The sequence below is a fragment of the Citrus sinensis genome, chromosome 4 (assembly GCF_022201045.2).
Source record: "Citrus sinensis cultivar Valencia sweet orange chromosome 4, DVS_A1.0, whole genome shotgun sequence".
Classification (NCBI taxonomy): domain Eukaryota; kingdom Viridiplantae; phylum Streptophyta; class Magnoliopsida; order Sapindales; family Rutaceae; genus Citrus; species Citrus sinensis.
In genome coordinates, this window is record NC_068559.1 from 1,051,797 (window position 1) to 1,073,918 (window position 22,122).

Sequence of the window (22,122 nt, forward strand, 5' to 3'; positions counted from 1 at the left end):
ATTTCATTTTTACGAGGAAATCCTTCCTTTTTTGCATATACCCATTTGCACCTAATTGCCTTCTTCTCATTGGACAGTGTAACTAACTCCCAAGTTCATTTTTGTGAAGAGATTGCATTTCTTCGTTCATTGATTTCTTCCACTGTATACTTTCTGGATTACTTACTTCTTCTCTGTAAGTGGAATGAACATCATCATCTACAATTGGAAGTGCATAGGCCACCATATCAACAAAGCGAGCAGGTTTGCGAATCTCTCTGAGTAGCCTTATATATGCAATTGAATCTTGTTGCTGTGAAGGTTCCTGGGTCAGAACCTCTTCATCATTTTCGGTCGATGGAGAATCATTATCCATCTCATCGACACCAGCTGGATCAGCTTTAACTTTTTCAAACTCCACTTGCTGCAAAGTGCTACTGGTCTTGTCATCCTCTTGAGAATCTTTTTGTTTCAACATGACTGATTCATCAAAAGTTACATTTCTGCTGAAAATAATCTTCTTCGTAACAAGACACCAAAGACGGTATCATTTTACTCCACCAGTTATACCCATAAACAATACTTTCTTTGCTCTTGGGTCTAACTTAGATTCTTTTACATGATAATAAGCAGTGAAACCAAAAACATGTAAAGAATTATAATCAATAACAGGTTTATCAATCCACATCTCTATGGGTATTTTGCCCTCAATTGCAGTTGATGGCAAACGATTGATCAGATGGCACGCATATACAACTGCCTCAGCCCAAAACTCTTTGCCCAATCGAGCATTGGACAACATACATCGAACTTTCTCCAGTATAGTCTGGTTCATGCGTTCTGCCACCCCATTCTGTTGTGGTGTATCTCGAACAATGAAATGTCGCACAATACCCTCATCTTGGCATATTTGAAGAAATAGATCATTCTTGTACTCACCACCATTGTCTGAGCGAAATCTTTTGACCTTTCGACCAGTCTGAGTCTCGACCATTTTCTTCCATTTCAGAAATATGCCCAAAACTTCATTTTTGTTCTTCATTAAATACACACACACTTTTCTTGAATAATCATCAACAAAAGTAACAAAATAGTGCATACCTCCCAAAGAAGCTGTTTTGGTAGGTTCCCACACATCACTGTGAACATAGTCCAGAATTCCTTTTGTATCGTAAATTGCTGAACTAAACTTTACCCTTGTCTACTTGCCCAGAACACAATGTTCGCAAAATTCTAATTTGCAAGAATTTGTACCTTTCAATAAGTCTTGCTTCGCCAAAGTTTGCAAAGTTTTTTCACCAGCATGTCCCAAACGCATATGTCACAACTTGGTTGCTTCTGAATCTGCATCTTTTCCAAAAATTGTTGATGCTGATATAATAACTGTACTTCCTTGGAAATAGTACAAGTTATTTCTTCTTGTGCCTTTCATTACCGTCAGCGCCTCAACTACTACCTTCAACAATCCATCTCTTAAAGAGATTGTGAGCCCTTTAGATTCTAGGACTCCTAATGAGATGAGATTTTTCTTCAAGCTTGGTATATAGTGAACATCTGTCAAAACATGGATTGAGCCATCATGATTCTTTAATTGGATTGTACATATTCCCATGGTTTTACAAGCATTGTCATTGCCCATAAAAACAACTCCACCGTCTAGCTCCTTGAAGTTAGAAAACCAGCCCTGTTAGGACACATATGATAAGTACAACCCGAATCCAAAATTCACTCATTTGAGTGACATATCAATGTCATGCCAACCAGACTAAAGTCTGACTTCTCATCATGCTCTGTTACACATGCATCAAAAGTAGCCTTGCCCTTTTGTAACTTAGGACAATTCTTTTTCCAATGCCCTTTCTCGCGACAAAAAGCACATTCATCTTTGGCAGGTCTCCCTTTAGAATTGTTCATTTTTCCAGGTTTGCGGTTTTGCGAACGACCTCTCGTTGTTCGTGCTTCTGCAACTGTATCTCTATGATCCTTTTTATCTTTCTTTTTGGTTTCAGAGTTGTACAATGCATTGCATACAACATCGAATGTGATAATGTCCTTCCCATGAAGCAAAGTAGTGGTGAGATGATCATATTCATTAGGAAGGGAATTCAATAACAACAGTGCCTTATCTTCATCTTCAAATCTCTCATCCAGATTTAGCAAATCCGCCAATATCTTGTTGAATGAGTTCATGTGGTCATTCATTGACATGCCATGTGTATATGTAAATCGATAGAGTTTCTTTTTCATATAAAGCTTATTTTCAAGACTTTTCTTCATATACTTTTCTTCCAGTGTTTCCCACAATTTCTTTGCCGATGTCTCCCTTATGACAGAGTATTTCTGATCTTTAGCCATACATAGGCGAATAGTACAACATGCCTATCTATTGATTTTTATCCACTCCTTGTCATCCATCACGTCAGGCTTTTCTTCAAGAACAACGTCCAACTCTTGTTGACATAAGACATCCAACACCTCACATTACCACATACCAAAATTATTGGTACCATCGAATTTCTCTATTTCAAACTTTGCATTAGTCACAGTAGTTCTCGCTGATGAAGACGACGACGATGCCTCTGCCATCCTTTTTATCTCAAATGATCAGTTTCTTCAACAACTATTTACACTTAAAAAACAATCTCTATGATATTTATTTCGCGTGAATAAATGCACCAGGAAAGTTCCCAGGAGACTGGACGGGAACTCGGTCCCAATTAAAAACCAGAATCTTTAGACTCTTATCACCTTTGTTGACAGAACTTTCCTAGACATGCAAAAATACACACTACTTACAATAGACTGTCTCCTAAGTATAAATGATCGTCTCCACCGTATTTGTGAACAGTATCGTATATAGGAATAGTACCATATACATGAACAGTACCGTATACTCCTAAGTACGAACTGTCGGCTCTGATACCACTTGTTGCGGAAACGTGGGTTGAGCAATTACTAATACTGCAACTTCTGAAGAAATATAAATGTGGTGTTAAACAAATGTAAAGAAAATATAACACAATGATTTACGGGGTTCGGCATAATGCCTACATCCACAGGCAAAGACTGAAAGATAATTTTACTAACAATAGAAATTTACAAAAGTGGAAAAAACTCACAAAACCCACAACCCCAATACACGCAAATGGAACCTCACTAGAACACTTAAGTGGAAGCTCTCTCAAATTCTCTCAAAGAACTCACTTGCAATTGCTCTCTACTTCTCTCAAATTGGGATGATTAACAAATGAGGAATTGCCTTCTATTTATAAGGAAAAATGGGGTGCACTATTGCACCAACCCCAACAAAATTGTCGCACCTACCTTAGGAATTTGTCTTCAAATTTGCTTCTCCAAAGTTGAATGCATGCATGGCAACAACCTGTCAAATATTTGTGCCACCAACCTCCAATTTGTCAAGAAAAAACCGTGTGAAAAATAAGTTTTGTGGGCTGACTTTTCAACACATTCCTCGTTTTAAGTCTGGACAAGTACTAATGCCTTTGAATAACTTCACGGGCATTATATACACGCTAACAAAGCTAGGTGAAGCTCACACATAGTATAACAAAAGGGAAGCCAAAAATTTTGCTCTTCACTTTTAGATTTGAGTACAACCATGTGCCAGTCTGATGGTATGTATCTAATTGTTTTCATCACACTGATCCAAGTTACAACTTTTGGCACTTTTTCCGCCAATGCCTTTCATGAGGGGGATCGTGTTGCCCTGCAGGCCTTCAAGTCAATGATTGCTCATGACCCTCTAGGGATCCTGAACTCGTGGAATGATTCCGGCCATTTCTGCGAATGGAAGGGCATTACATGTGGTCTCAGGCATAGAAGAGTCACAGTCCTAAACCTGAGGTCAAAAGGCTTGAGTGGATCATTGTCTCCGTACATTGGAAACCTCAGCTTCCTAAGAGAGATCAATCTTATGAATAACGGTATCCAAGGTGAAATCCCTCGTGAATTTGGACGTCTGTTCAGGTTAGAGGCTCTGTTTCTTTCAGATAATGACCTGGTTGGGGAAATCCCAGCCAACTTGTCTTATTGCTCTAGGCTCACAATCCTATTTTTAGGGCGAAACAAGCTAATGGGAAGTATTCCATTTGAGTTTTTCTCTCTATACAAATTAAAACAACTAGCAATGCAAAGGAACAATCTGACAGGAGGCATCCCACCTTTCATTGGGAATCTAACGTCCCTGGAATCTATTTCTCTAGCTGCCAATGCTTTTGGAGGAAATATTCCAAATTCATTAGGTCAGTTGAAAGAGTTGAAATCTCTTGGACTCGGTGCAAACAACCTATCGGGTATAATCCCTCCTTCCATTTACAATCTTTCCCTCCTTGCGAATTTTTCTGTGCCTCGAAATCAATTTCATGGAAGTCTTCCGCCAAGTTTAGGTCTTACTCTTCCTCATCTCAGGCTTTTCCAAGTCCACCACAACTTCTTCAGTGGATCCATTCCCATATCTTTATCCAATGCTTCAAAACTTGAATTTATTGAAGCTTTGGATAACAGTTTTTCTGGAAAACTATCTGTTAATTTTGGAGGCATGAAAAATCTTTCTTACTTTAATGTGGCCTATAATAATTTAGGAAGCGGGGAAAGTGATGAGATGAGTTTTATGAATTCTTTGGCCAACTGTAGCAATTTACGGACACTCATTTTTGCTGCAAATAAATTGAGAGGAGCATTGCCTCATTCGATAGCTAATCTGTCTGATCAACTTCAAAATTTGATCATGACTAGTAATCAGTTGCATGGAAGCATCCCTTCAGGAATAGGTAACCTTGTTGGCTTATATAGACTAGGGATGGGGGGAAACCAATTTACGGGCACAATTCCTAAGGAAATGGGTAAGCTTCAGAACTTAGAAGGGATGGGTCTATATGACAACCAACTCTCAGGAGAAATTCCATCTTCACTCGGAAATCTGTCAATTCTAAGTGAACTTCTCTTGAACAATAACAATTTATCAGGAGTCATCCCTTCTTGTCTCGGAAGTTTGAAACAATTGGCAATTTTACGCCTGTTCGAAAACGGCCTTAATGGAACTATCCCAGAAGAAATTTTCAACTTAACATATCTGTCAAATTCACTGAATTTAGCCCGAAACCACTTGGTTGGATCTATACCTACAAAGATCGGTAATCTGAAATACTTGAGGGTATTCAATGTGTCTAGCAATAACTTATCAGGAGAAATTCCAAGTCAATTAGGTCTCTGTTCCTATCTTGAAGAGATTTATATGAGGGGAAACTTCTTCCACGGATCCATTCCTTCATCGCTGAGTTCTTTAAGAGCAGTTCTTGCAATCGATCTTTCTCGGAACAATTTGTCTGGCCTTATTCCAAAATTTCTGGAAGATCTTTCTTTAGAGTATCTTAACTTGTCCTTCAATGACTTAGAGGGCGAAGTACCAACAAAAGGAGTTTTTGCAAATATTAGTAGAATATCAGTTGCAGGTTTTAATAGACTTTGCGGGGGTATACCTGAATTGCAGTTGCCCAAATGCACCGAGAAAAATTCAAGGAATCAAAAGATCTCTCAAAGACTGAAAGCAATAATCTCTACATTAAGTGCCGTTTTAGGAATAGTCATGGTTTTTTTCCTCTGTTTCTGTTGGTTCAAAAGGAGGAGAGGGCCAAGTAAACAACAACCTTCAAGACCGATATTGAGGAAGGCACTTCAAAAAGTGTCTTATGAAAGTCTCTTTAAGGCAACTGATGGGTTTTCTTCAACACACTTGATTGGTATGGGCAGCTTTGGCTCTGTGTATAAGGGAGCTTTCGATCAAGATGGAACGATTGTTGCAATCAAAGTGTTTAACCTTCAGCGCCATGGAGCTTCTAAGAGTTTCCTGGCTGAGTGCAAAGCCTTGAAAAATATCCGTCACAGAAATCTTGTCAAGGTAATAACCTCATGCTCAAGTATTGATTTTCAAGGCAACGACTTCAAAGCTCTAGTTTACGAGTTTATGACAAATGGCAGCCTGGAAAATTGGTTGCATCCAGATGCAGTTCCACAGAAAGATGTAGAAATTGAAATTCAGAAGTTTACCCTTCTTCAGAGAATAAATATTGCAATTGATGTGGCGTCTGCAATAGATTATCTTCATCACCACTGCCAAGAACCAGTCCTCCATTGCGATCTAAAGCCAAGCAATGTCCTTCTCGACAATGACATGATTGCTCATGTTGGTGATTTCGGGCTGGCAAGAGTTCGTCAAGAAGTCTCAAATCTAACTCAGAGCTGCTCTGTTGGAGTAAGAGGAACAATTGGTTATGCAGCTCCAGGTTAGATCCATATCTTAAGTTGCTTTTTTGACATTTGCCAGTACATTAATTTCTTTTCAAAAGCTTAAATGCTATTTCTTATAAATTTATTTTGCTGAATGACAGAGTATGGCTTAGGGAGCGAGGTGTCAACAAATGGTGATATTTATAGCTATGGGATATTGTTGTTAGAAATGGTGACAGGGAAAAAACCCACGGATGTTATGTTTGAGGGAGATTTGAATCTTCATAACTATGCAAGAACGGCCTTGCTTGATCATGTGATAGACATTGTGGATCCAATACTTATTAATGATGTTGAAGATTGGGATGCTACTAATAAGCAGAGGCTGAGGCAAGCAAAAATTAATGGCAAAATAGAATGTCCCATTTCTATGGTCCGAATTGGAGTTGCATGCTCAGTGGAATCACCACAAGATCGAATGAGCATAACCAATGTTGTTCATGAATTACAGTCAGTCAAGAACGCTCTTCTTGAAGCTTGGAATTGTACAGGCGAAGAGGTAATTAGATGATTGAAGTTCTCTTGTAGCTTTTGTGGAGGTGATGCTTATATAAGTACTTTTTTTTGTCTTTAGTTACGTGTATTCAATCCCTTTCAGATAGAAATTTGTTTTTTTTTTCCTTCTAATTTCTTATATTTGAAGTATTTGTTGAGAATGTCAAAACTCAAAATTTATGAATGAATTTTGTTTTGATATAATTCAGTTAGTAAAAATACCAACTGAACTATATTTATTTTGTTTTTATATAATTATTGTACAAACAATTTTGGTTTCACTAATATGTTAGAATAGCTTAGTTTTTGAATGCATTTCAATATTCGAAATTGGAGTTGCTTGCTCTGCTGAACAGCCCTGAAAGCAGATGAAAATAAATGAGGTTTTATTGATAGTAAAAATATAGAAATAGTGGAGAAACAAAGCGACGAATTACTATAATATTATTTGATTTGACTCTAGTCCTAAAACTTGATACGCTTTCAGTCCCCTTTTGACCTTAAGAAAATATCAGTGTATTGCTGTTTCATGATCCAGGATAGAGTAATTGTGGAATGCTTGATCTTGACATGAGAAATTGGAGGCGCTCACAATGTTGAATCTGAGTTGGGTTTGATAACAGACTCTTCTTGAGATTTGCATACATGAATATCTTACAAATCATAAGCATACCCTTTTAGTAGGTAATAACAGAAATTATGTTGAAATTTTACATTGCTCAGAGACATTAGGTGAAAGTTGCCTTTTTGCATGTTGCAATTCAACAACTTTAAAGCTAGCTTAGTTGTTCTGTCTTGGCTAAAAGTTTTAGTCTACCACCAATATTCGTAATTTGATCCATCTTCCAACAAATTTAGAACTCACACTTTCAAAGGCACTATATATACTAGCAAAGCTAGGTGAAGATCATATAGAGGGATGCAAAATGCAAGCCAAGTGTCTTCTCACTTTTGAAGTACAAGCACGTGCCACTCCGTTTATTTTCCATTCATGTTTCTCTTTTTTGTGACACTGTTACAAGCTGCAACTTTTGCCACTTCCTGCAGTGCCTTTTCGGAGAGAGTGTGCTGCCTTGCAGGCCTTCAAGTCAATGATTGCTCATGACCCTCGAGGAATCCCAAACTCATGGAATGATTATCACCATTTCTGCGAGTGCGAAGGCATTACTTGCAGTCAATGGCATGGAAGAGTCACAGTCCTAAACCGAAGGTCAAAAGGCATGATTGGTTCATTGCTCATTCTGGTCTTGGTGACGAAGTCACTAATGATCAAGGAGCCCTTTTTAGCTGTTTGAAGTTGCATCTTGAGCGGCGTGGTTCTTGCCATAAATTGGGATGAGTAAATTCCCTAAAGGACAGACCAAAGTTCAAAGGACGTGGTATATTATGCTCAGCAAAAGCTGATTTTGTCTGCGCCATATGAGATTTGCTGGGTTTTCAGTGGTGATGACGGTGTCATGATCATCCACAGATACCAGATGTTTGTTGGGTGATGATTTTGTTCCATCCATGAAACCATTCTGGCCATTGCCGCGAATTGCAGGCAAGACCTGGGTTTTCCTGGTGATAAAGTTAGTCCTGCCTAGTTTCATAGGCAATGAGAATGTAAATAAACTCTCAGAATGATGTGTTTGTGCTGCACTGATGTCAGAGGCAGTAATGTTCTATTGAGCTGTGTTGCTCTGGTTTCCAGGCATCGTTTCAGCAGTTTACATCAATGGAATGATTGCACTTGCTTCGATACCAAGTTAAAAATGCTAGAAGACAATAACTTTAATGAAAGCAACAGTAAATACAAAATGTAAATGCAGCTTGCTGATTTCATTCATTTATATACAAGAATAATTTCTTCTTCAGCAAGATAAAATTTGAATTTTACTCTCACAAAACTAGACTTGAACCCTCCATCTTATGGACAAGAAAAAGAGGTGCCAGATAATTCAACTAAGGAGTTTACGGCGATTGATATAGAACTACCCTAACATGAGTTGAAATAGCAGTATTCGAGTACTTCTATTTCATTGAGTTCTTTAAGGTATTTCAGCGAACACTCGTGTCTTTCTATCAAACACTTGTTTTCTTCAACAACATGCAAATCAATGATAAAAGGAAAAGCAATCACTTCCATTATTACGTTGTTCCATTAATATAAATCCTTATTTCATTGGCGTAACAGCAAAAGCAACATAAAAGTATGTTATATTTTACTTATATTAAGTTTTGGATATGCTATGTATAGAATCATACAATATTACAATCAGAATGTTTATATATCCTTATCTCTTTTTTTTGCCCTTTTTAACATCATCTATGGAGTTCATGTCTGCCAAATTTTACTTCTTACTGACATTTCTTTAAAAAAAAAAAATTTACATAAGGAACTCCCTGGAAGGTACCATTTTAGTTCTATGAGAGGTCTTAAATTTTTATGTCTTTCTTACAACAATTTGTCAGGCCAAATTCTTCAGTTTCTTGTGCAATTAGACTTGCACTATTGGAACATATCTTACAATAATTTTGAGGGAGTGCTACTAGAAATTGGTGTCTTTCACAATGCAAGTAGAATTTTTGTTGATGGAAATACTCAACTCAGTGGTGGCATACATGAATTAAAGCTGCCTAGTTTGCAGATACAAGAAGAGAAGACTAGACCATAAATTGAAACTAGTAATAGCCACCGTTTCAGGAACTCTGGGAGTGACTTTGGTGCTGTCATTTCTTATCTTGTTTCGGCTGACAAAGAGAAAAAAGGAAGCTACTTCAAGCTCTTCTCAGCATTCACTTCTGAAAACGTCATATCAAAGTCTGCTCAAAGCTACTGATGGATTTTCTTCAGCCAATTTAATGGGTATGGGCAGTTTTGGTTGTGTGTGCAGAGGATATCTTGATCAAGAAACGACTGTTATCGCTGTGAAGGTGCTTAACCTGCTGCATCGGGAAGCCTCCGAGAGTTTTATAGCTGAATGTGAGGCCATGAGGAACATTAGACATTGGAATCTTGTCAAAAAATTAACAGCTTGTTCAGGTATCTGTTATCGCGGGAATAATTTCGAGGCCTTGGTCTATGAGTTCGTGGTTCATGCATCACTAGAGCAGTAGTTGCACCCAAATCCTAGAACAGATCAAGAGGCAAGAGATCAGGCATCAAGGTCTTTAGATCTCCTACAAAGACTGAATATTGTCATTGATGTTGCTTCCGCATTGGATTATCTTCATCATGACTGCGAAACTCCGGAAGTTGATTATGATCTCAGGCCAAGCAATGTTCTTCTTCATAATGAATGGTCGCCCGCGTCGGTGATTTTGGATGAGCAAAATTCCTCCCCGAAGCCTCCAATAAATTGTTAACCAATCAATCAAGCTACATCAGAGTCAAGGAACTGTTGGTTATGCTGCTCCAAGTAAATATATCCTGGCTAGACTTAGGGTACGATTGGGATTGAGGTTGGTCAGCTGTAGCTTAATAGCTACAGCACTAAAGTGTTTGGTAAACACTAACTGCTATAGTTTTTAAGATATGTTGATATGATTTTTCACTTGTATAATATAAAATTTATTATATCTTTAATAATTTTATCAAAATTATTATTTAAAATTTATATTTACTATATATTATTAATTTTTGTTTCATAATTACAACTTTTTTTTTCACAGCAGCTGTAGCTTAAAAGCTACAGCACCTCAATCCCAAACGCACCCTTAGATTTGAACTCCAAACTCTTATACCGGCTTAAGAGATTTTACCAGATGAACTAACAATTTTTTCTTTTTCTTTTTTTTTTTTAAATTTCGGAGTATGGTATGTGAAGCGAGGTTTCAACACTTGGAGATTGTGTACAGTTTTGGCATACTCTTGTTGGAAATGTTTTCAGGGAAGAGGCGCACAGATGAGATGGTTACAGGCAACCTCAACCTTGATTTTGTAAAGGAAGCCATTCCTCAAAGACTGGCTCATATTGTAGATCCAGTGCTTCTTGTAGTAAGAGACGAAGCGGAGACTGGCAAGGCCAATGCTCCAGAGTGCTTGGTTTCCATACTGGGAATTGGAGTCACTTGCTCTTCAGAACTGCCAAGAGAACGAATGAACGTGGAAGAGTTAGCAGCTCAGCTTGTTGCTACCAGAAACAACTTTTCCAAGCTCAAATTTCGGGAGCGAGACAAGCCACACCACGTGCTGTTCAAATGCAACCAGGGCAAGTCATTTGAGTATGATCAATTTTCTAAGTTTCTAGCAAAATCAAGGGTCTGAATGTTGTTATTGGGCCTTGAGTCCAGCCCAATTAATACTAGCTCTTGCAATATGGCCATTTATCCGGCCCATGAAGACTCAACAACACCATAAGCAAATCCAACCAGCATCCCAACATTTGTTTGTTATTCATTTCAAATAAAAATCACTGGCGACCGGAGCGAGACTTTTACGTGTCCTTAGCGAGAAAGAAAATCAAAATGTCAACATTCGACTCAGTTGACTCGGTTCCTGTCGCCGAATATACTCACTCCTTTGACGACACTGCTGAGCAGTTGAACTCCGCCGTCGACTTAAGCGACGACAACAATAATTCATCTTTTCAGAGTGGAGATGACGCGTTCGCATCTCAGACATCGGTCTACGGTGAGTACGCCGACGGTGGATCCGACGGTCCAATTTTGCCGCCTCCTTCAGATATGGTTCCCGAGGAAGGCTTCGCTCTTAGAGAATGGAGAAGGTTCGATTCGATATATTAATTATTTTGTTTTTGAATTCTTGAATTTAATCTCGCAATTAACGATCAAAGTTTGAGCTTCTTTTGAAGTACCAAAATGGTAATAATTCAAAATTACAAGTGGGTATTGTACGATTAACTGATTTTTTTTTGAAGTACCAAAAAGGAATAACAATTGAATTTTGAAAGAAATTTTTTGTAATAGTGTATATGTTGGTCATTCAGAGAGAACGCGATTCGATTGGAGGAGAAGGAGAAGAAGGAAAAAGAGATGTTGAATCAAATAATTGAAGAAGCTGAAGAATACAAACTCGAATTCTACAGAAAGAGCATTGTTACTCGCGAAAATAACAAAGCTAGCAACAGGGAAAGGGAAAAGGCGAGTGGTGATTTTAAGATTTTACTGGTTTTTGTTGCTTGCTTTTCTTTTCTTAATAAAAGTCATTGTGGTTGTATGCATGTTATGTTTGTTATCATCTACGTTTGTTTTGATCTCTTCATGTATCTCATGCTTGTGCAAATATTCTCAAATTTCTCTATTGTACAGTACTACATTTAGTTGTCTAGGTGTGATATTATATGTGGAGAAAGTGTTTGTTCAAGTTATTTTGTCCGTAATGTGTAACTTGGTTAATTTGTGCGGATCAAATAAGAAAACTTTTTCGGGACTATGTAATTGTTCCTTATAGGTCTAACAAAGTTGATTTTTTATTTTTAAAGCATTGGCACCATAGAAACCAATCCCCCTCCCTCCCCACCTATGTGAGCAAGGTTCAAACGCCAGTACTCTCATATCCCAACAGCTTTTACTCAATTGAGCCAACTGGCAACCACAAAATTTTATTTTTTTTGTTTTGGGGGGGGTGGGGTTGTTGTGGGGTGGTTTAAGGGAGGAAAGCCTCACTGATAGTTTCCACTTAGTTGCATTCTTCACACACCATTGTTGCTGTCAGCATCAGATATTATGCAATTTCTATATTTCTCACTTGCATCTTCTTATATGACAGTTATTTGTGGCCAGTCAACAGAAGTTTCATGATGAGGCTTATAAGAACTACTGGAAGGCAATTGCAGAGCTCATTCCCAACGAAGTGCCAGCTATAGAGAAGAAGAAAGCAAAGAGGGATCAGGAGAAGAAGCCTTCCATTGTTGTGATCCAAGGTCCAAAACCTGGGAAACCAACAAACCTCTCGAGAATGCGGCAGATAATCATAAAATTGAAACACAATACACCTGCCCACTTGAAGCCTTCGCCACCTCCAGCCTCGGCCCCAGCCACGGACACCAAAACCTCTGATGCTGCTGCTAAAGCTGGTCCATCTCAGCCTGCAGCCGCTGCAACACCCACTGAGGTTGTGGTTGCTGCTTGATAGTCCTGTTTTCGCGATCTAGAGATATATAATTATATTTTATTACTATTTGTATTTGAGCTCATTTGAACCTTGTTGGTTTCTTGTGGCACTAGGTTGTAGGTCATATTTGGTTGTGTTTATATGTAAAACTTGTTCATTTCAAACAATGTGTATTTCTCAACTTATTATCTGTAAAATCTCATTTCAATTCACAACTCCTAAAGGGTTTTTGATGATTTGATGTTAACACAGTAAATCCGCAAAAATGTCATGATCTCGACAGATCTTCAACCTTCCTTAGGGTGAGGGATTTTGTTTATTTCCATTTGGATGAACACAATGAACATAATGAGACCATTCTGTTACAGGGCGTTAATGATTGGGAAGTTTGAATTGCTTTGGACAGTTCCTTTATCGGATGACGGATGTTTATGCATATGGTTAGCATTATAAGAGTGCAAGACCTGTTGTACGGGCTTGCCCTGCTCTGTTGGCTTCTTCTTGGTGCTTCATCATTCTCTCTAGTCACTTTCATGCTAAGTGGAATGAGTTATGATTGGTCAACACTGATGATGGAGCAGCAGCTGTTTGCCTAGAATTTGGAATTTTAGTTTGTAGGGTCAGAAAATTTAAAACAAAAATATAACTACGACATTATATTTGAAATTCAATCTTATGCAATTCTAACAATGAAACCTAGAAATCCAGTCAGTTAAGCTGGATTTCAGTAAAGAACACTGGCTAGGAGGGGAAGGCGCTAAAGCACACTGGCTTTCAGTAATAAGGATGATCCAATTCTTCCAATGTAGTTTACAATACCTCTCCGTGTACAAAACGATGAAGAAAGGAGGGGAAGGCACTAAAGCACACTGGCTTTTAGTAATAAGGATGATCCAATTCTTCCAATGTAGTTCACAATACCTCTCCGTGTAGAAAACGATGAAGAAAGGTTGTTTAGAATACAGAGACCATGAATTGCATAAACTTAACCTCCAACCAATGTAATAAAAAAACTTTACATTAATCATGGAATCGCAACCTCCCCCGTAAGTTCTGGAATCAGTCTCTTAATTGTCAAGCTGGTAGATTTGAATTAATATCGTAAGATGGATTAGTGAAGCAGTTCTTTCAGGATTTTTGACACTGATCGTTACCTGCCACGAACACTGGCAGGAGAACGACCTCCTCTCTCACTGCCTATGTCATCTTCAATATCACACCCATCCATACAAAGGCCATTATTGTTGACACTCAGTTCGGAACTAGCATTACTGCTTGTGGCAAGAGGGGAATCTGAAACACTAACTGTTCTGCTTCGTGGCCCTGATCTCACACTGTACATAGAGGATGCTGGAATATTTGTCATCAATGGCCTCAAATTACCAGGAATGCTTCGCCTTATATCCTGAAATTGAGATCAGGAAAATCATAAGTACATTGCTTAATTTGTTTTAAAAAATCTTCTCTAAATTTTGCTTCGAACCGAATCTTAAGGTGTTCAACTGAAAAAGTAACTAATAGATATTTGAACAACGTACGAGAAAAAAAGCAACATTCTCCCTGACATCAACAAAAGCTAGGCAGTAATTAATATGAACATATGGAGGAAATGAGAAGGTAACCATGTCATTGGAAGATGATACAAGGATTTTAAAGACTAAACACACTACTCATGAGGGAGTCTCATATTAAAATATGAGGAACGTTAGTCTGAAATGGAAAAGATAATGACCATAAAATGGAAACATAGAGTTACCATATGCCTAATAGCCATATCCAATGACTTCTTTGACAGTGTTCTTCCGAAGCCCAAGCTATCTGGGGATGAAGTCTTCCCAGTCAGGTTACTGTGAGGAGAATGTTTGTCATCTTGCTTGGGAGGTGCCAGTTTCCGCATATTGATCACCCTCTCAACCATTTTTGTCCCAATCACAACAGGGCTCACATTGTCATTGACTTTGGAATATCCACGACTGAATGCAGGAACAGAGCTCCCACTAAGATGCATAATTCCATTGGAGGCTCGTGCCCTAGAAGGTGAGCATGATTGCCGTCTAGGTCTTCCATTAGATACAGGCTCAACAGAAGAAGATCGAGGACTGGGTGCTCCAGGCCTGCCCCTTGTGGCTGAAAGTGGCCTTTCAGGAACTGAAGTCCTTAGATTTGGTGGAGCGTCAAGTGAAAAACCTGGCATCTTTGAGGGATTCCATGGTCTGGATTTCACTGTTGGAGAGGTGCCATGGGATGACACTGGATTTTTTGATGTTGTGAGAGCAGGCTTGGTAGCTGAAGGAGACGACTTAACTGGAGGAGCAGATACACTGGGTGCACTTGATGGTGTGGATGGTCGACGAGTTGGTGTGGATGCCCTTGATGTGGACTTTGATGGAGGGATAGAGGAGGGTCTTGAAGTTGGTGTTGAAGATCTTGCTGTAGACCTAGAAGGTGTGGAAGATCTTGCCGTAGACCTAGAAGGTGAGGAAGATCTTGCTGTAGACCTAGAAGGTGTGGAAGATCTTGCAGGAACTGTCGGCTTAGATGCAGAGACCATGGGCTTAGATGCAGAGACCGTGGGCTTCGAGGCAGAAATCGAGGACTTAGTAGCAGAAAGTGTGGCCTTCGAAGTGGAAAGTGTGGGCTTTGTAGTAGAAACTGCGGGTCTAGTAGAGGAAAGTGCAGGCTTGGTTGAAGACAAGGTAGGCCGAGAAGTAGGTGTTGGAGATCTTGAAGGTTTTGATGATGCAGTCAATGTGGAGCGTCCAGTTGGTGTTGAAGGTCTTGATCCAGGACCCCCAGATGACGAAGGCCTACGGACCCCAGTGCTTGAAATATTTAACCCAGGTGAAGAAGCTGGTTGTCTAGACGCTAAGTTGCTCCGTACAGGTGGCTCTGGCTGAGGGTCTGCTAGCTATATGAACAAAAACATAGACAACGAGGCAACATGAGTTTACGAATTCAAGCCTTAAGACAACTCCAAAATTCAGGGCATCAAAATACCAAGATAAACAACCCTGGTGGACAAGGATTAAGATATATGTGAGCATGGAAGAAGCATCTCCATTCCATTCTACAGGAACTTTTAAATGTATAGTCTTGAACAATTATCAAAACAGGAGTTTGTTAAAATGCATAATCGAATGCAAGCAATGTAATGAGAAGTCTGTCACATAAACAAGAAAATGAGAAAGAGAACAGTTTAATTTAGTTTCCAAGGTCTCCACTATTTCAGACATGTAATCCCAGTATACCTCCTCCCTCAGAAATATACTTCTACGGAAATTTCACAATATGGTATTTTGATGATTCCTACAAGAAATTCATTTTCCATCGAAACTTGATGACTGGAAGTTCTTCCACCTAACAATGAAATGGCCCATATGAGGATCAAGTCTTCCTGGGAAACCAGGGTATTAATGGTTACATTTCCACTTTCAACATAACAAATGATAATTATTCTGTCAAAATATCATCATGTCACATAAAAAAATAACCCAAATGCTTCAAAGAAGAAGCACCATTCAACAAAAAATTTTAAGCTTTGTCCTCTTACTCTAGATTCCGGGGCAGTAGTGCGAACCTTCGGAGTACCAATTTGACTCATAACACTCTTTTGTGATTCCATCTCTAAAGAAGGGAAGAGAGGAGTACCAGGAGGAGTTAGAAGCCTGAAAACAAAGAGATGTGTAATTGGTATCATCTCACCTAATTAAATATATAAGAAAATAACCTGATGTGTAATTGAAACAACAATATTGATGAAAATAAGCAAAATAATATCCTAATTGTTCAGGCTTCTTGCTTCAATGCAAGAGGTCTAAGCATCAATACTCTGACACTAACCTTTGGGGTACATTTTAATTTGTTTTTGTGCTCCGGGCGAGGAGGAGTTGGGGGGTGTGTGTTAAAAAATAAATAAATAAAACTTTATATGGTAATATGCTTGCCCAGTTTTTGCAAACATACATGGGTATGGCTGGAACATCATACAACCAAGGAATATACTATAGGTGTGTTTGTCCCTTACAACTTCTGCCTCCAAACTCTTCAAATGTGAAAAAACTAGTGAGAAAAAATGCTGAAGACAAATACTTTCTCACAATATTCTTTCTAAACATGTATTCCCTCTTCTTTAGTCTGTCCAAACAATACCATTCAAATCCACATCAAGTCCTACACTTCTTATATCACAAGTAGGATTTATAAACACTAATATAATATCATCACATACTACTCTCCTTAAGCTAAGATTGTCAATAACTCTAACATAATAAATAATTAAATATTATAAAATTAAAGGAAGCCTGTTAAAAAGTTCTAAAAATTACCAGTCATAGTCATTTTTATCATTATCAGAATTAAGAAAATCATCAGCACCAATCTTTCTGGTTGCCGCATTCGAGGACGAAATGTTAAATATCGGGGAAGTCCCTGGCCTCGACCCTTTCATTCAACAAAAATTGAACATTTCACAAAATCAAAACGACAAAAACTCAAAATTATTGCCAAATAAAAGGAAATAAAATAATAATAATACCTAATGGCGCGTCGAACTCCTCCTCCGAGTTGTTAAGAAGCAAATTCCCTTGCTCCTTCTCTCGCTTTCGCATCTCGAGAAACAAAGAGAGCTCCTCATCTTTCTCCTTCATCATCGACGCTCGCAGCTGCTGCCTCTGCTTCAATGCCGCAGCCTGCATTTGCATTTCCTGTGACCTAAGGCTTCGATTCATTGTCAGATCAAATTTGCTCTCAAAAGCTTCTCATTCACTTGTCCAGCAACGGAACCGGCTTTGAATTCTTCAGCCTCCGCGCAAATTTTAACTAGATCTAAATAACTGAACAAACGAGCAACCAAAAACGACTAAATGACATGTCGTTTTAGCATCGCCGAACCAAGCTCAGCTAAACTAAGTTATGGATAAATTGCTGGAAAAAAGAGAGAGAGAGAGAGAGTATCGATCAGAGAAGAGGGAGAAGTGACAGGTGAGTGGCAATGAGTGTAAATAACGAGAGGTTTGAGGGGTGAAACTAGGGGTTTTGATTACATTCGGGGGTTTCTTCAGTGACGGGACAACTGTAGGTGTTGCTCTCTGTGTTTTCTCTCACTTGAAGCCTACGTTTTCAGATTTTTGCTTTTAGTTTGGTGGATAATCACGATAATGCCCTCCTTTTTTAATTCATTGTGTTTTTATTTTGAATTTTGGAAATTTTTTTTTTTTTTTTTTTTTGGGCAGTTTCTTTGTTCCAATTGATGCCGTAAAGGCCTGAAGCATTTTGTTTTATTTATGTACAACTACTCTTATCCGAATGTCACTCCTGTGGAAAGAAATAATGCATGGCATAACATTAATTTTATTAATTACAAGATGAGTAACACATATTGTTATAACTGAACTTCAAATCTAAATATTCAGACAGATCAAGTATCTTTTTATGCTAAAGAATTTTGTGGAAGGGAAATATATAAATATTATTTATATTACTATCAAAATAGTATTCATAATTACATTACAAATTTGTTTGGATTACGCTGCGCATGGAAGTAGCGAATTCAAGAAAATTTATCAATTAAATTTATAGACACTTACAATCAGGGCGGAACAAGCCAACCAACCTTGGTTGGGAGGAAAAACATTTTCAAAAAATTAAATAAAATTTTTAATGTAAATAAGTAATTATTAATATAATATAAAATATTGAGTATTAATTTTTTTTAAAAAAAATTATGGCCCATACTTGTCCCTTAATAGATCTGTCCCTGCTTACCATATATATATATATATATATATATATATATATAATGGATTCTTTTAAGAATTAATTTAGAAAAAAAATATGATTACATTGTAGATCATTTGTAATAAGACTTGCCATGCATAATTTCTAGTACTTTATGGTTACCTACTCACTACACTTAAGCAAAACAACATTTTTTTTTAATTCTTTATTTTTTATTTTTTATTTAAGAAAAGCTCCTACTGGTGAATTGGTGATGAGTTATCAAGGACAATGAGTTTGTTTATCAATTTCCCCCCACCCCGAAGGCTTGATATACTATTATCTAAAGTTTAATTTAAGTAGTGCTATATTTGTAAAATTAGAATACTAAGTTTATATATTAACTGATGTGGTATGCAATTTCTCTTACAAATTATTTCGTGGGAGTCTAATAATAAGATAATCAATCATTTGATACATAACAAGTAATAATTACAATACTTCGATTGAGATTCAAATTTGTATTATAACTTTGTGAGCATAACCATTATTAATTAAGAAAATTAATTTTTAAAAAGCGCATTCGTTTTATGATGAGCGTATGATTGTAAGAGCATCTCCAAAAGGGTCTTTAAATTTTACTCTTCAAATTTTAATTTACTTACTGATGTGGCAAATAAGTGTATAGAAAAATATAATCCCCTCCAAAAGATTCACCAAATAAGAATAAATTAATATTATTTTAATCAAATCTTTCTCACTATCAATTGAATTGTTATTATATTTTTTAAAAGAAACATAAATAATAATTATTACAGTCTTATTTTTTTAATAAATAATAATAAAATATTAATAGAAGAGAGAAAAACTCACTCGGCAATATTAAAGAGTGAGAAACAAATCTTATTTGAAGAATCTAAATTAACGTGTCTTTTGGAGTGTTTAATATTAATATGACTCTTCAAATAAGAAGTAAAATTTTATTTAAAGAGTCTTTTGGAGATGCTCTAAGAAGAGTATATAGTACGTAATTTCAAGCGCGGCGAGTTTTCATTTGAAAGAAATCTGTTGTGGAGCCCACAACTTCTAATGAGAATCCACCACTCACGAAGTCGCGTACTAGAACATCTCCCATGCTTGTAACTTTTTTTTTTTTTTTGTTTTTTGGTTTAAGCAGAATAGTAAAATGAATCTAGAAGCGTATATTAATAATAATAAGTTGGAGACATTCTTGAAAAAGAAAACTCGAACCAATTTAATATTATAGATATGAAGTTCACATGTGAAATATTATAGTAGAATAATTCATGAAATTACACTCCATAAAAGTAAATAATGAAAAAAGCAATCACTTGATTTATACTGTGAGTGTCAAATTAGTTTGTAAAATCTTTTATGTTACAAATAAAAGGTTTAGGATTCAATTTTAATTATATGGGATTCAGTTTAACTTATGAGTACAAAAGGGATTGAATTGCCGGTAGATATTTTTAAGGAAAAAAAATCACTTGACATGCAATAAATTATGATGATTTAATGTGAAATAATATGCAAAAATAAATTAGGGAAGTCTTAAGAAATAGAGCACGACGACAAACATAACACCATTTGTGCACTCTCACTTTAGGCCTCATAAAGTAAATACATTGTGTATAATTTAGATTTAGTACTTAGCAATGATTTTAAATTTAGCTTCAATAGATGCACTAGTTAATAATGAAAAAGAGTTATGTTTAACATTTTATAATTTTTTTTCATGCGTGCATTTATGGTAAGGAATGATTAAGATTAAACTATATATTATTTTATATCTAATAACTACCAATTACAATATTATAAAGTACAAAACTCAATTCAACACTAAGTTTCTATCTGTGATATAATATGATGATGGTCACTCTAACCATTAATTCATCAAACAATTCAAATGTACTAAGGGTGTGTTTGGCAACCCGCACAACATAGGATTAAAACATTGTTTCACATTAACTTAATACTAACTCATGTTTGGTGTTAAATTCGACTGGCGCAGTATTGTATTAACTTGGAAAACTAATGCAGTCAAATCCACATAAACCAAACCCGAGAGGGGGTGATGTTTATGCCACATCGTATTAGAGTAAATCGAAAAAATAAAATAGAGAAAATTTTGCAGTATATTCACGATGAAATTCACATCACCCAATCCAACACCACCAAATCGACCTAACAATCATCACTCAACGGCATCACCAACGCCTTTACAGTGCCGCGCGACACCATAGTCACTGCTCCATGAAGACGCCTTCACTGTGGAGAAGATAAAGCCCATAGAAGAAGAAGAAAAAAGGAGAAAAAGAGGAAAAGAAAAAAGAAAAACAAATTGAAGAAGACAAAGAAAGGAGAAGAAAGAGAGGAGGAAAAAAGAAAATGAAATGAAGACGAAGAATGATAAAAAAAAAATGAACGAAGAAGAAAGAGATATGGAGAAGACGTAAGGAGGAGAAAGAGAAAGCAAATAATGATACATGCAAAAGCATTGTCCAAAGAAAAGAAAAATAAAAAAAAGGAGAGGGGGGAAATTAAAAAACTAAACAAATAAAAAATATATTTTTTAATAAATAAACAAAATGTTAATAACTATTGTTTTCTAAATATATATCATTTAAATTAATAAAAAATATTAATACAGTGCAGCGCCAAACACAATATAATTAAAAATTAATACAATAAAATATTACATCAAACGTTGTACAAAATTATTATAATCTAATGCTAATGCAATACATCATAACACAATACACTTGCATTAAAATAATACAATACAGTATGTTAAACGTACCCTAACATAATAACATTATCCAACTAAAAACAGTCGATACCAAGTGGGTCTTACTGCCTTATAACAGTTGCAAGGTACCCCAAACTTTGGTCTTCTCTAATTCAACCAAAAAATCCAATGGCTAAATTGTTGAACGGCTAATATATGTTCAATTGATTATTAACATTGCAATTCCTACTGTTTATTACATTATCATAAAAGCTTAAAAAATTTTAATATTTACTTATATAATTCATGTTGTTTTAAATTTTATTTATTATTTTTTAAAGAATTTTTCAAAAGTTTTTGAGCTTTATGTTTTTTGAGAATTATCACTTTTTTTAGATAGTTGGGCTTGTGGATATTGTTGTAATGATAATTTATAATTTATTTTGATAAAAAATAATTGAATAGTAAATTTAGTAGTTTTTAAGTACTCTTTTAAATTCCGGGTGATTACTTAATTTTTATTGTGAAAGTCTAAACTTTTTGGCGATAGCTAGTCAACCATTGCAAAAACTATAACATAATTATCTTTATTTTCTCTACATCTCTCTCAACCATCATCACTCAAAGAGTTAAGAGTTCGTTTGGTACACTGATAACTCTATAAAATGAGAGTTATCATTAAATTTCTATGCTTAAACTAGCATTAACTTAGGGAGTAAATGATGAATTTTATCCAATTTTTAGTTACATTTTGTATAAGTATCTATTTTAGCTTAGTCTTAACAGTTTGATATGTTTTAGACCATTTCGTGCTCTGATT

General features: G+C 36.5%; 3 protein-coding genes across 9 annotated transcripts; 2 read left to right on the top strand and 1 right to left on the bottom strand.

Annotated features, from left to right (window-relative positions):
• The first annotated feature begins 3,480 nt into the window (after positions 1-3,480).
• Positions 3,481-8,642, top strand: LOC102610720 (probable LRR receptor-like serine/threonine-protein kinase At3g47570). 2 transcript variants are annotated; one of them, XM_025100820.2, is made up of 4 exons: positions 3,826-3,966; positions 4,059-6,281; positions 6,387-6,784; positions 7,828-8,641. In XM_025100820.2, exons 2-4 carry the CDS (start codon positions 4,073-4,075, stop codon positions 7,873-7,875), a joined length of 2,655 nt encoding a protein of 884 aa, XP_024956588.1. In that variant the 5' UTR covers positions 3,826-3,966; positions 4,059-4,072; the 3' UTR covers positions 7,876-8,641. The 2 variants fall into 2 exon arrangements, with proteins under 2 accessions (XP_006486335.1, XP_024956588.1); XM_006486272.3 differs by having other exon boundaries at positions 3,481-6,281; positions 7,828-8,642.
• Positions 8,643-11,146: 2,504 nt separating this feature from the next.
• Positions 11,147-13,053, top strand: LOC102610420 (clathrin light chain 2). The gene is made up of 3 exons (XM_006486271.4): positions 11,147-11,489; positions 11,712-11,865; positions 12,494-13,053. Exons 1-3 carry the CDS (start codon positions 11,230-11,232, stop codon positions 12,854-12,856), a joined length of 777 nt encoding a protein of 258 aa, XP_006486334.1. The 5' UTR covers positions 11,147-11,229; the 3' UTR covers positions 12,857-13,053.
• A 413-nt stretch (positions 13,054-13,466) lies between these two features.
• Positions 13,467-18,069, bottom strand: LOC102609893 (endochitinase A). Of its 6 annotated transcripts, none has more exons than XR_008054130.1 (6): positions 17,373-18,067; positions 17,164-17,278; positions 16,389-16,503; positions 14,595-15,746; positions 13,760-14,243; positions 13,467-13,657 (listed from the first exon to the last, which is right to left on the bottom strand). XR_008054130.1 is itself a non-coding variant. In XM_052439619.1 (6 exons), the coding sequence occupies exons 1-6, from the start codon at positions 17,563-17,565 to the stop codon at positions 13,989-13,991; spliced, it is 1,800 nt and encodes a 599-aa protein (XP_052295579.1). In that variant the 5' UTR covers positions 17,566-18,069; the 3' UTR covers positions 13,467-13,988. The 6 variants fall into 6 exon arrangements, 5 of the variants coding, with proteins under 5 accessions (XP_052295579.1, XP_006486333.1, XP_006486332.1 ...); XM_052439619.1 differs by having other exon boundaries at positions 13,467-14,243; positions 14,595-15,306; positions 15,337-15,746; positions 17,373-18,069; XM_006486270.4 differs by having other exon boundaries at positions 13,467-14,243; positions 16,416-16,503; positions 17,373-18,068.
• Positions 18,070-22,122: the final 4,053 nt, after the last annotated feature.